At 39.0% G+C, this 16488-nt stretch overlaps 2 protein-coding genes across 2 annotated transcripts in view; one reads left to right on the plus strand and one right to left on the minus strand.

The window, feature by feature from the left end:
* Positions 1-8862: 8862 nt before the first annotated feature.
* Positions 8863-9958, minus strand: LOC134223426 (esterase AAEL000016). Its single transcript, XM_062702571.1, has 2 exons — positions 9251-9958; positions 8863-9172 (listed from the first exon to the last, which is right to left on the minus strand). Exons 1-2 carry the CDS (start codon positions 9822-9824, stop codon positions 8907-8909), a joined length of 840 nt encoding a protein of 279 aa, XP_062558555.1. The 5' UTR covers positions 9825-9958; the 3' UTR covers positions 8863-8906.
* Positions 9959-10110: 152 nt separating this feature from the next.
* Positions 10111-16488, plus strand: part of LOC134223410 (serine-rich adhesin for platelets) — a 111986-nt gene continuing 105608 nt past the window's right edge. The window contains exon 1 of the mRNA XM_062702547.1: positions 10111-10314. The gene's annotated coding sequence lies outside the window, so the exon portion shown is untranslated. The remainder of the gene's footprint in view (positions 10315-16488) is intronic.

The following is a 16488-nucleotide window of genomic DNA, read 5'->3' on the forward strand; positions in this document are numbered from 1 at the left end:
GGGGGTAGTGTATTCTGTCGTGGCCGAGCGAATATCCTTAGGACATCCGTCGAAAATCTAAATTATCATGGGCTGTGTTCTCACGAGTATGTTCTGATAGAACGAGTAGCTCTAGTGATACATAGACGATGTGCCTAATATTTGGATTAGTATCGTCTCTTTCTTTGTTTCGTTCTGTCAATCGAGTTCATATTCGTGTGCTAATGGGCGCCTATTATTCGAACGCCGATTGCTTCGATTTAGAAATTCAAATCTCATTCAAATAATTCATGCTTTCATTTCGTATCTTCGATTATTATTTTAATACAATCCGCTACTACCACAATCCCGCTCACCTCTACTCTTTTCTATGATTCTATTTGGTTAAAAAATAAATCGCTAAACAACACTTTGTTGAATTTTCAATTCTCTGTCATGTTAGTTTTCCAGTCCCAAGAACATCGATCAAACAACAAAATCAGAACATCTTCAACCATCGTTCTTTTTCATTGCTTTTCATATTATTTTTGTGGCTCTACGTCTATCTCAGGCAAAGGCCAACTGTTTCCTTTCTTTTTTTTCCGACAACAAAATCAGAATATCTTCAACCATCGTTCTTTTTCATTGCTTTTCATATTAGTCTTGTGGCTCTGCGTGTATCCCAGGCAAAGGCTAACTGTTTCCTTTCTTTTCTTTTTTTGTTCTTGTACTCTGTCCATCACTACCAAAGTTCAAAACTGTGTTTTCTTTTTTTCTTTTTTCAGATCGTGTTGTACTCTTGCTCCTCCGTCTATTTCCACCGGAGAGCATTTTTCAATCCCTTTCATCGCATATTTCTGTTTTTTCTTCTTTTTTTCCATATCATCTTGTACCTTTGCTACTCCGTCTATTTCCACCGCAGAGCATTTCTTATCTCTTTTTTTTCTCCTACTTCCTGTCTTTTACACAAACAAAAATACCCCGAATCATGGCCAGCTACCAACCACGCCATGTCGTGGCCGAGTGAATATCCTTAGGACATCCATCGAATATCTCTGAACAAATGAACAGTCACGAACGTAGTGAACTTGACCACATTGCCAACAGTCTGCACCTTGGATCTACACCTAAGGGTCTGTTCAAATATTACGTAACGCAATAGGGGGGGGGGGTGTTTTATTTTTGTTATGATTTGTTACGCAAAATATAGGGGATCGGGGTCGAGAAATTGTTACGCGTAACAATTGAGAAAAAATATTAAAAATTTTCAAAAAATAGTTATTGTCTTTAAAATAGCATAAAATATACAAAGAATAATAATATTTATTGTATCGTGGTTCAAATTCTACTAAAAACAAGATTTAAAAAAAAATGTATTTGTTACGCGTTACGCATAGGGGTGGGGGTAGTTCTAAATTTTCTTACAGATTGTTACGAGGGGGTGGGGGGTTCTTAAAAACAACATTTTTCGCGTTACGTAATATTTGAACAGACCCCAAGGTGTAGATGGTAGTTGCTTTTATTTTCTGTGGAAGTTGTGACTGATGATCCATTTTTTTCTGAGATGCTTTAAAATCGATGGTTTTTTGACGAGCATCTGGAGAGTCACTGGTCCCGGGTAGAGGTAAATAACAAACAAATAACATAATAATAACAAATTTTGCTATGATATCAGATTTAGTTATTCTTATGTTATTCATAAATAACATAAAATAACATTCCAACAACAAATTTTGTTATAATAGTAAAATAAGTTATTTATATGTTATTGTAAGAAGGAACAGAACAACAAATGACGAACACATTTTGCAATCATAGCAAAGTTTGTTATTCATTTATCATTTGCATTTTCAACATAGGGGAACAGACGGCTTTGGCAGGTTTTGTTCTATTATTGGCAGGGGGGTTTTTGTCGACCGAATTTTATGAAATTTGGCCACAATATTCTTTGATATGCAAAGAATGTTTATGCCAAATTTGAGCAAAATCAGTCATAAAAAAACCCCCCTGCCAATAATAGAACAAAACCTGCCAAAGCCGTCATATAACCCCTACCAATAATAACAAATTTTTATATTTTCTTTTCTTCAAATATTTTGCTATTGGTTTGTTATTATAATAGCAAAATGAGTTATTTATGAGTTATTTGCTAGACCAATGTCTGTTATTATTTTTGCTATTTTAGCAACTATATCAAACAAACTAATAGCAGATTTTGCTATTCAGTTATTCATATATTAATAGTAAAATTTGATATTATTTTGCTGTTTTCTTCTACCCGGGGTGCGTTAGCTGCCTCGCTCTCCATGCAAACGTACCCGAACGTCTGCGTAGCGTGATGCCTTATAAGACCACACACAGAAACCAAATTCTTGAAATGGTCGATGTTCACTTGGGCGAATTCGAACTATTCGCATGCACGGTTTACTTTCCCCCCGTAGCTAATGATTGATGTCTTCGGCTCCGCTTTTTACCAGCTGCAAGCATTGAAAGCGTTTGTTGAAAAAGGATGTTGATGTGCCAAACATTTTCTTAAGCGTGGAAGCCGTGTCAATAAACTGGATGTCCTTCGAAAGCCTGGGCAGGATGTAGATCACATAGCGGCTGTATGAAGCATGATCCAGCTTCCGCAGGAGAACTTGTATCATGGGCGCGTCGTCGAGATTCGTCCGTCATTGTCAAAATGGTCCGAATAACGTGCAAACCACTTTTCAAACGTGCTGCCATTTTCGAGATCAAACACAAATTCAATTAATATGTTTGAGAAAAGGGGCTCCAACAGTTTCTCCTGGTCGATCGGCGTCTACGTGGCCAATCGTTGGAGCAAGTCAGTCATTTGCAGGATCGCTTGCTGGATTTCCTCTCCGTGTGCGGGAACTGAATTTGTCGCCATTTTTGCATTGCCCGAATTTGAATTTGTTGCGTAAGGAACAATCTTTTGACGTAAACTACGTCTAAGGGGAAGACTCGGATACAGGGTGACAAATGAAAATTTCCAAATTCGAGACCGTCACGAAATCATGTAAGATTTCAAACGTTAATAGCTCCTTTATTTTTCAATGGATTTTCGAGATTTTATTATCAATTGAATCGGAAACTCTCCAGCAATTTTTTAAGTCCAGTGGAACTATTGATTGTCAATGTAAAAACATTAAAAATTCCAATTCTTTAACAACCCAGTAAAATTTCAGAGTTTCGTTACGACCGCCGTCTGGTGCTGTTGGTTCTTGCGCTCTACTTCTGTGCGGTGATTCGCACAAAAAGTACAACAATAGAACCAGAGCAATGACCGCGGTAGGAGCAAAAAAGTTGTGTTTATGAAAAACTGCTACAGATGCTGGACATGTTGATGTAAGCAATAGGTGATCTAAATTAATGATTTCGTGTATGTTACTTCTACGTGAAGTTAAACGATTTACAATGATATGGAAATGCTAATATCATCTTCCAAACTTAGACGTACATGTTCATGATAGCATTAGAGGCGAAAGTATAGAATTGATAGTTCCGTTAGGATACGGCAGGCATGAAGAATGTTTCGCCTCTAATGCTATCATGAACATGTACGTCTAAGTTTGGAAGATGATATTAGCATTTCCATATCATAATAGGTGATCATTAAAATTGGCTATCAACTATAAACAAATTTTTTCTACTATTTAGGCAGCACCCCTTTATAATAACACTTCAAAAGTCACACAACAGTCGGAAAAAGTAAAGGCATCATCAATACTGAGGAATAATAAATTTGGGGCTTATAAAAGAAAATTTTAAATTGTCATATTCAACCATTTTCATATATTGAGTTACGCTAATTTTGTTCGAAACACAAATTGGTGTGAGATCGAACATGATTTGCGGAAAAACTACACATTACACGTGGCAAAACGTTTACCAAAACGAACCTCGCCACCTCCCGACTCCATATATCCAATATCCCAATGGTTACTCGTGGAAGTGCAGATGACTCGTCGGCCTCTATTAATAAAAGTATCACGTCAAATATCATGTTGGTTCTCTTTGTAATTACATCTGGCCTGGCAGAAACAGAGTAACAACCGTGGCAGTCAATCATGCTCATAAGAGTGGTTCATATTTTGACTTTTTCCCTCCCCTATGCTTAAACGGTGGCACCAGTTGTCTTTCTAGAACTTCCCTAATTTTTAGCAGAATTGGTTGTTATTTGAAAAGATATTTTAGTTACTAGATAAAGATTGTCGCTGTCGTCGCTGTCCGGAACATCTTTTGCTGGCGAGGATAGGGGAGCTAAATGTCAAAGAAGGAAAATCCATACGATTTGACAGGTATGTACCACACATGTTTCGGACAGCAGAACAAAGGGAACAGTAGCGACAATCTTTATCTAGTAACTAAAATATCTTTTGTTATTTGACTTAGCACGCGCGATTTGAAGTTTGAGAATTACTATGAAAACAGTAACTTTTTTGGAAAACCGTTTTGCAATGTTGTTAATTAATATATAAAAAATTATGAAACTTAGCGAGCGAATAAATCGTTTTTGTTGCGAAACAATTTGCTGCTTGCAAGATTTTTTTTTTAAGGGAATACTAAATCGTGGGAAATTCAATTGAGCACGTAAAAGAATAACATATCAATAATGAGTATTTTTGCTCTCATTATAACTTTGCTCCGTCTTACAGATTAGGAAATATTCTTCGAAGTCTTCGGGTTGATTATATTTAGGGAGAGATCCTCCAGTGCCGGACACATAAGTCATTTGACAAAAAACTCTAACTATCCGGATTGTGTTTCCTTTTAAACCTTATACATAAAATATGGCCATTGATGATTCATACAAGCTATATTTGATCATTTGAACACGTTCTACGACGATGAATTTTGGAGAAAAATTTCACGGTTCAGAAAACTGTCTCCTTGTACCGGACACTATTGCATCAAATATTGTTCAAATGTGACTAAGTTCCTGTTACATGAGTGAAGACATCATTCAGTATCATCATATTTTTCACGTGCTCCAAGCTGTAAATATTAAAAATTGTTAGTAGAGCTAATTTGACTCTTCAGCCAAATTTTTTACATCTTAATCCAAATTCTCACCTTTTTGAATGTCCTCTTCAATTTTTGTTTCTGCTAATTTCTGTGGCTTCTCAGGAAGAAGAAACAATTGAATTGAAGTAAGTGTAGCAAAACAGGTGTAAAAATGGCTATGAAAAAAATTCAATGTCTGAACACCACAATTGCATGGTACATCTAACAAATCGTCATCATTATTTAAAATATGGCTAATATGTACCATCTTCACATAATCAGAATGCATTAGATTGATTTTAATATTGTTGGTTCAAACCTTCTAAAATAACGCGAAACATGAACATTTTAAGCATTTTTATTCAATTTCAAATGTTGTACAAAGCTTACCACATGAAGATCTGATATCCCATGCCGTTAAAAGTTTTTTCAATAGCTTCCTTCTGTACTTAATAAGTTGGAGGAGGGAGCTCTGCAAGTATCGTTTTAAGAAGTGTTCGGTATTGGGAGGTGTCCTGCGCTGGGGAATCTCCCCCTAAATAGTTAATGAGCCGCCTCATGAAACGATTTTTCACATACGGGTCGATTTCCATACAAACATCAAACTGCTCGTACTCAGTTAAATTACAACTAATTTAGTTGAAAATCTAGGAGGTTCAACAAAACAGCAAATGTTTTCGTTCAAGCATAGGGGAGCGAAAAAGTCAAAATTTCAACCACTCTAAGCTCTAAGCAAATTAATTATTATCTTATGATCTGCTTTACGTAGTTTACGTCGGGCGGTCGTATCTTGCATATAACCCTTCTGATTTTTCATTTTCATCTCGTCGCCAAATGTTGTGTTTCGGGATCAGCCGAAATAGTGAAAAACGCGTTTTACTAATTACAAAAGAAATAGTTTTCTTACGGCTTCGCAAGACCGCGGCTAAGTGCAAATGAGGCTAATGTCGTTTTCGTTTTTGCGGTGTAGCTACTGCCGTCCCAAGCATATCTGTCCCATGTCGATTTTTATCATTTTTGAGTTTTATGCACTAAACGTTCTAAATTAATGTATATTTTATTGTGAACAAATAAATACATATAGTTTGTTCGAAAACTTAGCGAAAAAATATCGGGTCATTTTGTCCCATTGTAGAATTTCCAAGCATAACTGTCCCATTGAAACAAATTTCATATAACATGTATTAAATTACTCCGAAGAGGCCTATTTTCATTACCAAATCATTCAGAGAAAGAATATGGGTTGTGGTATAGTTTCAATGGGTAAAAAGGTTAGTCCACCTAACATCGTTAATGCCTTTCTTGTGCATTATGAAAGTTGAAAAGTAATAATTAAAGCATATTAACATGATTCATATTAAAACTTGAGTGAGAATAGTCTCTCATTTTTTTCGCATTATATGTATTTATTTACACTTTTTCTTCTTTCCTTATTGGCATTACCATTTTTGCATTCGTATATGATGAGGCTAACACGATAATACTTTTATACCTAATTGCACCTGAATATTTCTTTGACCGTGAGTCCAACCAAGCCACCTAAGCATCATCGCTTTGTAGTCGTGCTTCTAAGCGCATGGCTATAAGGTAGGCTCAATTCATTTAGGGTAAATGATATATTTTGGACATGTACATATTTTGGACAAGCCTGAGCTTTTTCGATCAATTTTAGATAATGTGTAGGAAAATTTTTATCGAAAGTATTATCATTGCATACTTTTACCTCAACTCTAGCGGCTCCTGATGAGAATTCACAAATCAACTATTATTTATCTTTAAAATTATCTAAAATGTAAAGCTTTCTACCAAAGTGCCTGCTGGACGCCAGTATGCAGGAGAACATGCATTATAGGACTCTTCGTAACATGCACCTGATACACGTTTAAATTGGTTCAAACGGCAATCTTGAGGTCCTGCGGCCAAAGTTTAATTGTAATTGAGATACTAACATATTCCAATCGCTTAACATGAACTTGAGACGGATGAAAAAGGAGTGACCAAAATGAAGTTATGTTTTTATGCATCAGACATTTGTTGGTCACCCCATGTACAGTACATGGATGAACCATTAATTGCCAACTTTCAGGCTGTTTTCAATGATATCGATAAGATTGCGAAACAATGTTAATTTCTGGTTTAATCTATGTCAGTTAAGCAAATAAATGCATTTAAATGAATGTGGATGCGTGTAGGTAAGTCATACCATTGAGATCTGTAGGTGGCCATTTTTAAATTAGGAGAAAATGACTCTGTCCAAAATATATGCATTTTCCATGTCGAAATTATATATTTGATGTCCAAAAAGAAAATATTTCAGTTCGCAGTATATCACAGTTTACACCTAGTAAACGTAATTTACTCAAAAATTGGGCAATGGAGACACAAGACTAATCATAGATTATGTATTTGGATGATTCTAGTGGTTTTCAATTGTTTTATACTATTCAATCTCGATATATTTTCTAATGAATGTCCTGCGCTTGTCCAAGATACATCATTTACCCTACATATATACAAGATTTTTGCAATAGGGAAGTGACTAATCGATTTTCAAAAGCAAACAATGGGGCCGAATTTCCCGTCGAGTGCAACTTATTACGAAAAAATGGTCCTTAACATGTGTTTACAAATGTTCATATACGCACCCCACACAGGTGGAAGTTTCCACTCGACACATCAGATGCTAATCTGAAATAAATTTCATAGGAATCATCAAACACCTTCGCAGTATTGCGGTATTGAGTTACCACGGAACCTGATTTTGATGCTTCTTCATAAAATTCTTCTAAAAATTTTGTCTCTGGGGGGGGGGGTATGTCCAAAACCACCCCCGTGGCTACGCCACTGACCTGAACCAATTCTCACTGTCCTTATACTTATGTAAGGTATAATATCTCTGGGTTTTTTTCAGACACACTCGTCCCCATGTCAGATTTTTTATACATATTTTTTTCTATGGAGCGTGAGCCCCCTCCCCCCAAAGCTTACGTTATTACTGTACGGCCCCTTACTACAATATGCTTTGAAAATACCTTATAATGCATCTAATTTGAAACAGATTATTATCCAGACCCAACTAAACTTTTGCTAAGCGCAAAGTAATCTGATGATACTCTAGCACTGGGACAAATATGCTTGGAATTATCAATTTTGTCTTCAATTTCGCAGCATAAATGTCCCACTGAATGAATTCCACTAAAAAACAGTGTTTATCCTTTGAAACATACTAAGCCATTAGAAATACACTATTTTCATCGATATACGTTTATTAATCAAAATTTCATGGGGCAATTTAGCTACAAACTGAAAAATATGTTTCCACCTTCAATCGACTTTTTCTCAGTTGCATATTTTTCGACATGGGACAGATATGCTTGACACGGCAGTACACTCGTGCTACATTTTTGCACCGAAAATGTTCGTTTTTGATTTTCGTGCTACACCAGTGTAGCATTTTTCTTGCACTGAAACAAGCAGTGTAGCACCAGAAAAAATCAGAGTGTGCCGTGTAGTGTAGTTTGTTGTCAAGTTTCTTCCGTTGTTATTGTTTTCTTTTTATGGTATCCAACAGGTATCCATAACAAACAAACCCAACTGCACTCACAACGTTCGTTTTTGCCGTGCAAAATGCTGCACTAAACGGTGTTGCTACACCTCAAAAACGAAAACGACATAAGTTAGGCTCGGGCAACTCGCAGGTTGTTGAGGTTGATAATTACGTTGCTATGGTAACCAATTCAAAATTCAAATTTAGCATGGTGTTCTACGAATACGATCACACCTAAAAGTCATTGACAACGAACAATTTGAACTAATCATGGATTGCTGCTTTGCAAGCAATTTATGGACCTATTCGGATGAAAATAACGTGTTTAGTAAACACTGTTTACTTACCAAAACGGAAAAAACAAATTGTATTCAACCTTCTTTACATTCCCTTAATCCGAATCGTCATCATCCTCGTCGTCATGGATTCCATTTCCGGTACCACTGCCGGCCATCGCCGCACGATTATCGTCCAACATTATGCTGTTTGCGACGGTGGCATTCTCGATTTCTTTCGCCTCCAGGTGGAACTGTAACCGCTCGCGGAAGAACTCCACGTAGGTTTGCTTCTGGGCGGCTTGGGCCGGCAGGAAGTGCCCTCCCGGATGGGTCAACACTTGTGGCTCCATGAAGGTGCCTGCCAATGCCATGCTCATCTCTGAAAAATGTAAAATGTTTAATTAAGAAAAATCTTGTAATTCACATACTAGTGGATAGAATCAGGATTTTATCTCACCTTTCGGAATAATCTCATCCGACTCGCCGTAAATGTGCAACGACGGTATCTGCACCTTGGTTTCATAAAAATTCAAATGTACCAAACTACCGGACCGAAATCCGGACGATAGCACCGCAAACTCCGGCTTTATGGGCGTCATACCTCGCGCACTCAAGTCACACAAAAGCCCCACGAAGCAAGCCCCCTGAGAAAAGCCCAGCAGCGCACAGCACTTCTCTTCCTTCCACACCTTCTCCACCAGCTTGAGACTCTCGGCGAACCCAATGGCTGGGCCACTTTTGTTCGTTCCCTTGAAGGTGCCGTCGTCTTTGTTGAACCACCAGCTCCTCTGCGTCGGATCGGGCTCCGCACCCGGTTCACTGTCCGGCAGCGGTGGCGCAACGTGCGGTGCCGTCACGAACACCAGTTCGGCGTACTTGCCCACGAACTTCCGGAAGGAGCCGAGTTTGGATTTGAATCCGTCGCCGTTTTGCCGGTAGCCATGCAGGGCCAAGATTCGCAGCTTCGAGCACGGTTCGTCCGGTGCGGAGCTGCTTTTCGGCGATTTTACCATTTGCGTTGGGTTGGCCATTCTTTTAATTAGATTAAGCGCGGTGATCGATAAACGAGGAATTTTTCACTGTTTGCGGACGTAGATTTTTAAAACTAGCGCGCACTGCCGCACGTCTCGGTCTCATCAATTTTTTATTTATTTACATGCATGCATGAGGAAAAAAAGAGAAAATCAATTTGAAATCAAATTCTCTTTTTCTTCTGACATTTTCATCGGATCACTGCCTCATCGCCCAACATGAAGTTCCTTTTCACATTCTTCGTGTTTTGTGTTTCGGATCTTTCTCCCCCATCTTCTGTTCGTGTTATTTGTCTCGTCAGTCTGTCACTGGCAGCAGCTCGGTTCGGTTTGTTTTGCGCGTTGTTTTGTTGCAGCTTTGCGTTGGCTGTTTTTCTTAGCAGTGACTAAAAAGAAAAAAAAAACTCATTGTGTGAGGGTTTTCGTTGTTTCCAAATCCAGCAAAAGTGCGATTAGTTTATCAGTGATTAACGGTTGATTTCGTGTTTCCGTAAGTGATTATTTGATTATTTCGATAAAAAATAGATGCAGCGATATTTGTACACGCCAGAATATGCAGAGGCATTCGGAGCTGTTTTGGCAAAAATGGAGTGCAGTTTTTTTTCGGTTCAAGGTGCACCACATCCTACCCACCTTCGCGTCGTCGCTGGTCGTGTGTCCATATTTGCACAAACACCAGTGCGAGTTTAGTGCCCTTTTACACCAAATCGAGGGAAAGGTTTGCGATAAATAGCTGGAATCATGGAGCAGATTCATTTATTTACAAGAAATTTATTTAGTTCAACAAAAACCACTGAACAGTTGAGAAGTTCATTAACGCCAGAAATATGTCGACGATCTTGAAGGTCTAAAGTTATATCAAAATTCATTGACCAAGCAGTATGAAGCAAGAAAACTGAGTGATTGCTACTTTCTGCTATTAAGAATTTCTTAGCAAACTAATGAATTACCTACATATCCATTTTGAGCGTGATTGATGAAAGACATTTGCTTTGATTTATGACTTTATTCATCTGATACCAAACTTATTCCTAAAATATCCAAGCTTAAATCTTACAACCGGCTTTGTCAGGATATCAGCAATCATCCCATTTACTGGAATATGTTACACCAATGGTGCAATTTCGAGGTTTTTCATGAGGAGGTTTTCCAGCTACTAGATAAAATTTCGTTTGTTTTCCGATCATTTTGAAAACTTCAATATTCACATTAGTTCCAGGCCACATCCTGCTATAAGATTTAGATTCTGCTTAGATCATAGTGAATAGATCATCGGACAGCGACTGACACTGTACTTCTTGGAGGTTTATCTCTCAAGACTCCGACAATGGAAACTGACCAAAGGCGACCTCTCTGGATTTCGCATACAATTATTTTCTCACCACTGCTTAGTCGATAAAAGCAGAAGTGGAAGACAATCTGCATGATTCTTACTTATAGATCTGGATGATTCTTACTTATAGATCTGCATGATTCATTAGCAAGTTATGTCTTAATAAGCAATAATCAACGATAGCTTTAGCGGGACTTTTTCGCGACGGGTGCAAATAGTTGGTCGTATAGCTACAACCGGGGCTACCCCAAATGGCATAATTACATTTGGCATAATGCCATTTGGCATAACGAGTTGAATAGTCAGGGGCCATTTGGCATAACGACCGTTTGGCATAATAAAAAAAAATAGTCATAATGATTTTAGGGCCATTTGGCATAATGACCGTTTGGCATAAAAATTAAAAGAATTATAAAAACTCTAAGAAGCTCAATTTACATCTGTATTATTGCCTTATTCTGGGCATTGCGTATTTTAAGGAGCGATTTACTTTTTCTCCTAACGGGTGGCAACCAAAAAAATGGGATTTAAAAAATGGCTCGGGATAAAAAAATACAAAGAAGTACAGTTCAATCTGATATATGTTATACAAAGAGTTTTCCTTAGTCTTCAAACTTAGACTAATGAATATTGGCATATGTTACTTGGTTCGCCGTGCTGCTTCTGATCCTGCTTATGAATTGCTTCGTGGCTTTGGCCAAAAGATATTTTAGTTACCAGATAAACATTGTCGCTTCGGTTCCCTTTGTTCTGCTGTCCGAAACATGTGTGGTACATACCTGTCAAATCGTATGGATTTTCCTTCTTTGACATTTAGCTCCCCTATCCTCGCCAGCAAAAGATGTTCCGGACAGCGACCACAGCGACAATGTTTATCTAGTAACTAAAATATCATTTCTTTGGCCTCAAAATCATCTTTGTATAAAATAGAGCTGAGTAGACCAAACAATGCTTTGGCAATTTTCATAACATTTTCTTGTTTAAAATGTTCGACCGTGTACTTTTTGCATGATCTTTGTTCGTTTGAAAAATTTACAAAGCGCGCCGCAGTATTTTTTGTTTCTACGGCATGTTGTGAGCAATGTTGGAGTAAAAGTGTGTGTGTGACAATTCTTAAAGTCATATTTGTTTTTCCTTATTCCGGGTAAATGCGTACTTTGAAAGAAGGAGTCATCTACACTTTTGCTTCATCCCGGGGAAATGCGAACTTTGAAAGAAGGAATCATTTACTCTTTTGGCTTCATCCTGGGCAAATGCGTACTTTTAAAGAAGGAGTCATCTACTCTTTTGCATTATTTCGGGCAAATGCGTACTGTTAAAAAATAAGTCATTTACTCTTTTGCCTTATTCCGGGCAAATACGTACTTTTGAAGGAGTCATCTTCTGTTTTGCTTCATCCCGGGCAAATGCATACTTTTAAAGGAGTCATCTACTCGTTTGCCTTATTCCGGTCAAATGCGTACTTTTAAAGAAGGAGTCATGGAGTCATCTACTCTTTTACATTATTCCGGGCAAATGCGTACTTTCAAAATTGTCATCTACTCTTTTGGCTTCATCCCGAGCAAATGCGTACTTTTAAAGAAGGAGTTATCTTCTTTTTAGCTTCATCCCGGGCAAATGCGTACTCGCAAACGTGAACAATGCCTTTTCCTGCAAATTTCTCTACAACTAGGACCGCTCGCAGCTAACAACCCCTTGGAACTGGTGGCGCTCCGCGCCTTCTATCAAACGGAAGTAGAAAATATCGCCAAAAGTCTTTAATCTTCCTGGAATCAGCAGAAGAAGTCAATGTTTACGTTTGCGACTTTCGCCCTTATGAAACAACAATGTCGATATATTCCTACGATTAACCTTTTTTGTGCCAAATGGTAGTTTTGCTAAACGGCCCGTTGTATTTAATACAGTTTTTGAAGATTATGCCAAATGGTCATTATGCCAAACGGTCGTTATGCCAAATGGCCTAGAGGTACCCAACAAATTATGCCAAATGGTCGTTATGCCAAATGGTCTTCATGCCAAATGGCCTTTAGACATTTAAATCGTTATGCCAAACATTAGACATTTAAATCTTATGCCAAACGGCATTATGCCAAATGGCATTATACCACATGGGCTTCCCCCGCTACAACCATACTTCTGTGTGAATCCATGTGCTATCCGACGCACTTCAGTGTTTTCCTTCCTACTCAAAATCCATTTGTATCCTACTGTTCGATAACCAAGAGGAAGGTTATCACGCTTTTATGACAATCCGAGTATCCAGCAAAAATCATCCTTACGGCATTATGCTGCAGGTCCGATCCCTTTTCTTTTGGACGTGAGAGGAGGCTTCCGAGCCTCTTGAATGGAAGCTTCCGGGCCTCTTGAAAGGAGGCTTCCGGGCCTCTTGAAAGGAGGCTTCCGGGCCTCTTGAAAGGAGGCTTCCGGAGGAGGCTTCCGGGCCTCTTGAAAGGAGGCTTCCGGGCCTCTTGAAAGGAGGCTTCCAGGCTTCTTAAAAGAAGGCTTCTAGGCCTCTTGAAAGGAGGCTTCTGGTCCTCTTGAAAGGAGACTTCCGGGCCTCTTGAAAGGAAGCTTCCGAGCCTCTTGCAAGGGAGCTTCCGAGCCTCTTGAAAGGAAGCTTCCGGGCCTCTTGAAAGGAGGCTTCCGGGCCTCTTGAAAGGAGGCTTCCGGGCCTCTTGAAAGGAGGCTTCCGAGCCTCTTGAAAGGAGGCTTCCGAGCCTCTTGAAAGGAGGCTTCTGAGCCTCTTGAAAGGAGGCTTCCGAGCCTCTTGAAAGGAGGCTTCTGAGCCTCTTGAAAGGAGGCTTTGAGCCTCTTGAAAGGAGGCTTCTGAGCCTCTTGAAAGGAGGCTTCCTGAGCCTCTTGAAAGGAGGCTTCCAAGCCTCTTGAAAGGAGGTTTCTGAGCCTCTTGAAAGGAGGCTTCCTGAGCCCCTTGAAAGGAGGCTCTGAGCCTCTTGAAAGGAAGCCTGAGCCTCTTGAAAGGAGCCTTCTGGCCTCTTGTAAGTAGGCTTCCGAGCCTTTTGAAAGAAGGCTTCCGGGCCTCTTGAAAGAAGGCTTCCGGGCCTCTTGAAAGGAGGCTTCCGGGCCTTTTGAAAGGAGGCTTCCGGGCCTCTTGAAAGGAGGCTTCCGGGCCTCTTGAAAGGAGGCTTCCGAGCCTCTTGAAAGGAGGCTTCCGAGCCTCTTAAAAGGAGGCTTCCGAGCCTCCTAAAAGGAGACTTCCGAGCTTCTTGAAATGAGGCATCCGAGCCTCTTGAAAGGAGGTTTCCGAGCCTCTTGAAAGGAGCCTTCCGAGCCTCTTGAAAGGAGGCTTCCTAGCCTCTTCGAGCAATCTGCTGTTGACCACCGAGTTGATTAGATTCAGATTCACGTTCATGAAAGCAATGGGGCGGCTAGATCCGGGGTTGAGTAAATGGTCGCCTTTATTTTTGGGATTGGCCGAATTTGGGTGACTCTCCACCTTTCCGGAATATTTTCGGTGACGAATACATCATTGAGCATTTCGGCATTTCGCATATTTTGATTTGCATGTCTAGTCTGAGAATTATCAGGATGCTGTACGACATCCCATCTTCTCCCGGAGCGGAATAAGCCTTCCTCTTCGTTAGGGCTCGAAGGATTTCCTCAACCTGAGGTGGCATTGCGCATCTCGAATCGAATCACTCGATCCGTACGTTTTTGAATTCGTTTCGAAAAAATTGCGGCATTATGTATTTCGTTCGACTTGATTCAATCGCAGTACAAGATTTCGAATGGTGCTGTACTAGCTCAATCGAGTATGTTCTGTCAAACGAAATGTAAACAGAGAGAATAAGAGATAGCTGTCTCCGTGTTTAGTATGCCGCCCGCTGCTGGAGAGACAACCTTCAGCGCATGGCGAATGTGAGTAAACAGAGAGAATAAGAGTAATTTCAGCTGCGTGTAGCATGTTGGCATCTTTCGGGGCATGAATTGACAGTTAATTTATAAACAAGCAAATTGTGCTCAATGATTATAAAAAGGAATATTATTTATTGAGCAGTTGCAACCGATCAAAACATTATGCCGATACGACATATTTTGTAAATTGAGATATTGTTATGACACAAATTATAAGTTTTATGTTTATTCGAGTTTATGCCATAGATCCAATGTTGAGCTCAATTATTTAAAGCTAAAGAAGGATTCAATAATGAATTACTTTAATGTTTCCATGTGTTTTAGGTAAATGCACTTGGGTCATCTCTCACGCGTTTTTTGTTTATTTAACTAAACTATTTTTACGTAGATTTTCTCCATAGATTTTTCACGCGGTTCATCGAAATCGTCAAGAAGTACGTGAAAACAGCAAAAAACGATAGTAGTTAAAGTCGTTTTTACGATTGTATGACATTTGCCAGAAAACCATTTGCCAGAATCAATTTGCCAGAATGGTTTTTGCCAGAAACCCATTTGCCAGAATGGACCATATGCCAGAAAGCCATTCCCCAGAATAGACCATTTGCCAGAATGTAATTTGCCAGAATGCACCATTCCCCAGAAATAGTAAAACTGGAAATTCCAATTATTATTGATGGCTAAAGAATAGAAACAAATTATATAAAGAAGGTAATTTTGCATAACGTGGATTTGGCATTATTTATTAATAAAGGGATTTGCGGTATAATTAATTTTCATAAAAGGGATTATTCAACATATTGAACAATTTTCAGAAAGGTGGATACTATTTATCAAAAAAAAAAAAACATATTTGTCTAATACAAACAAACTGTTAACGAATGGATATCATATTTCTTCGTCTCATTCCAGACGCAGACTTCATTTCAAAAATTAAATCGTATCTACAATTGGATAATATCATTTTAAGTCATACAAGACGCCATTTAATTTCATTGAAGAAGTTATATCTACAAGTCTAAGCAAAATGTCTAAAAAAAGAAATCATATCCACAATTGACATATTCAACAACGGACATGGGCAACCACCTACGTTTAAAGAAGGGATAACATCTTCTTCTTTTTCATTGGCATTACATCCCCACTGGGACATAGCCGCCTCGCTGCTTAGTGTTCATTCAGAACTTCCACAGTTATTAACCGTGAGGTTTCTAAGTCAAGTTACCATTGTTGCATTCGTATATCATGAGGCTAACACGATGATACTATTATGCCTCGGGGAAGTCAAGACAATTTCCAAACCGAAAATTACCTAGACCGGCACCGGGAATCGAACCCAGTCACCCTCAGCATGGTCTTGCTTTATAGCCGCGCATCTTATCGCTAGGCTAAGGAGGACACCGATAACATCTATCCTTGCCTTTAATCGGAGCAAGCACCTTTTTTAAGAAATGTATCATA

The sequence above is a fragment of the Armigeres subalbatus genome, chromosome 1, assembly GCF_024139115.2.
Source record: "Armigeres subalbatus isolate Guangzhou_Male chromosome 1, GZ_Asu_2, whole genome shotgun sequence".
Lineage (NCBI taxonomy): Eukaryota > Metazoa > Arthropoda > Insecta > Diptera > Culicidae > Armigeres > Armigeres subalbatus.

What these genes read in the sequence shown, in the direction of transcription:
- LOC134223426 (XM_062702571.1), bottom strand. Translation starts at nt 9,824, where the DNA reads ATGGCCAACCCAACGCAAATGGTAAAATCGCCGAAAAGCAGCTCCGCA. An exon ending in GGATGAGATTATTCCGAAAG is followed by an intron (nt 9,173 to 9,250) that starts GTGAGATAAAAT and finishes TACATTTTTCAG; the next exon opens with AGATGAGCATGGCATTGGCA.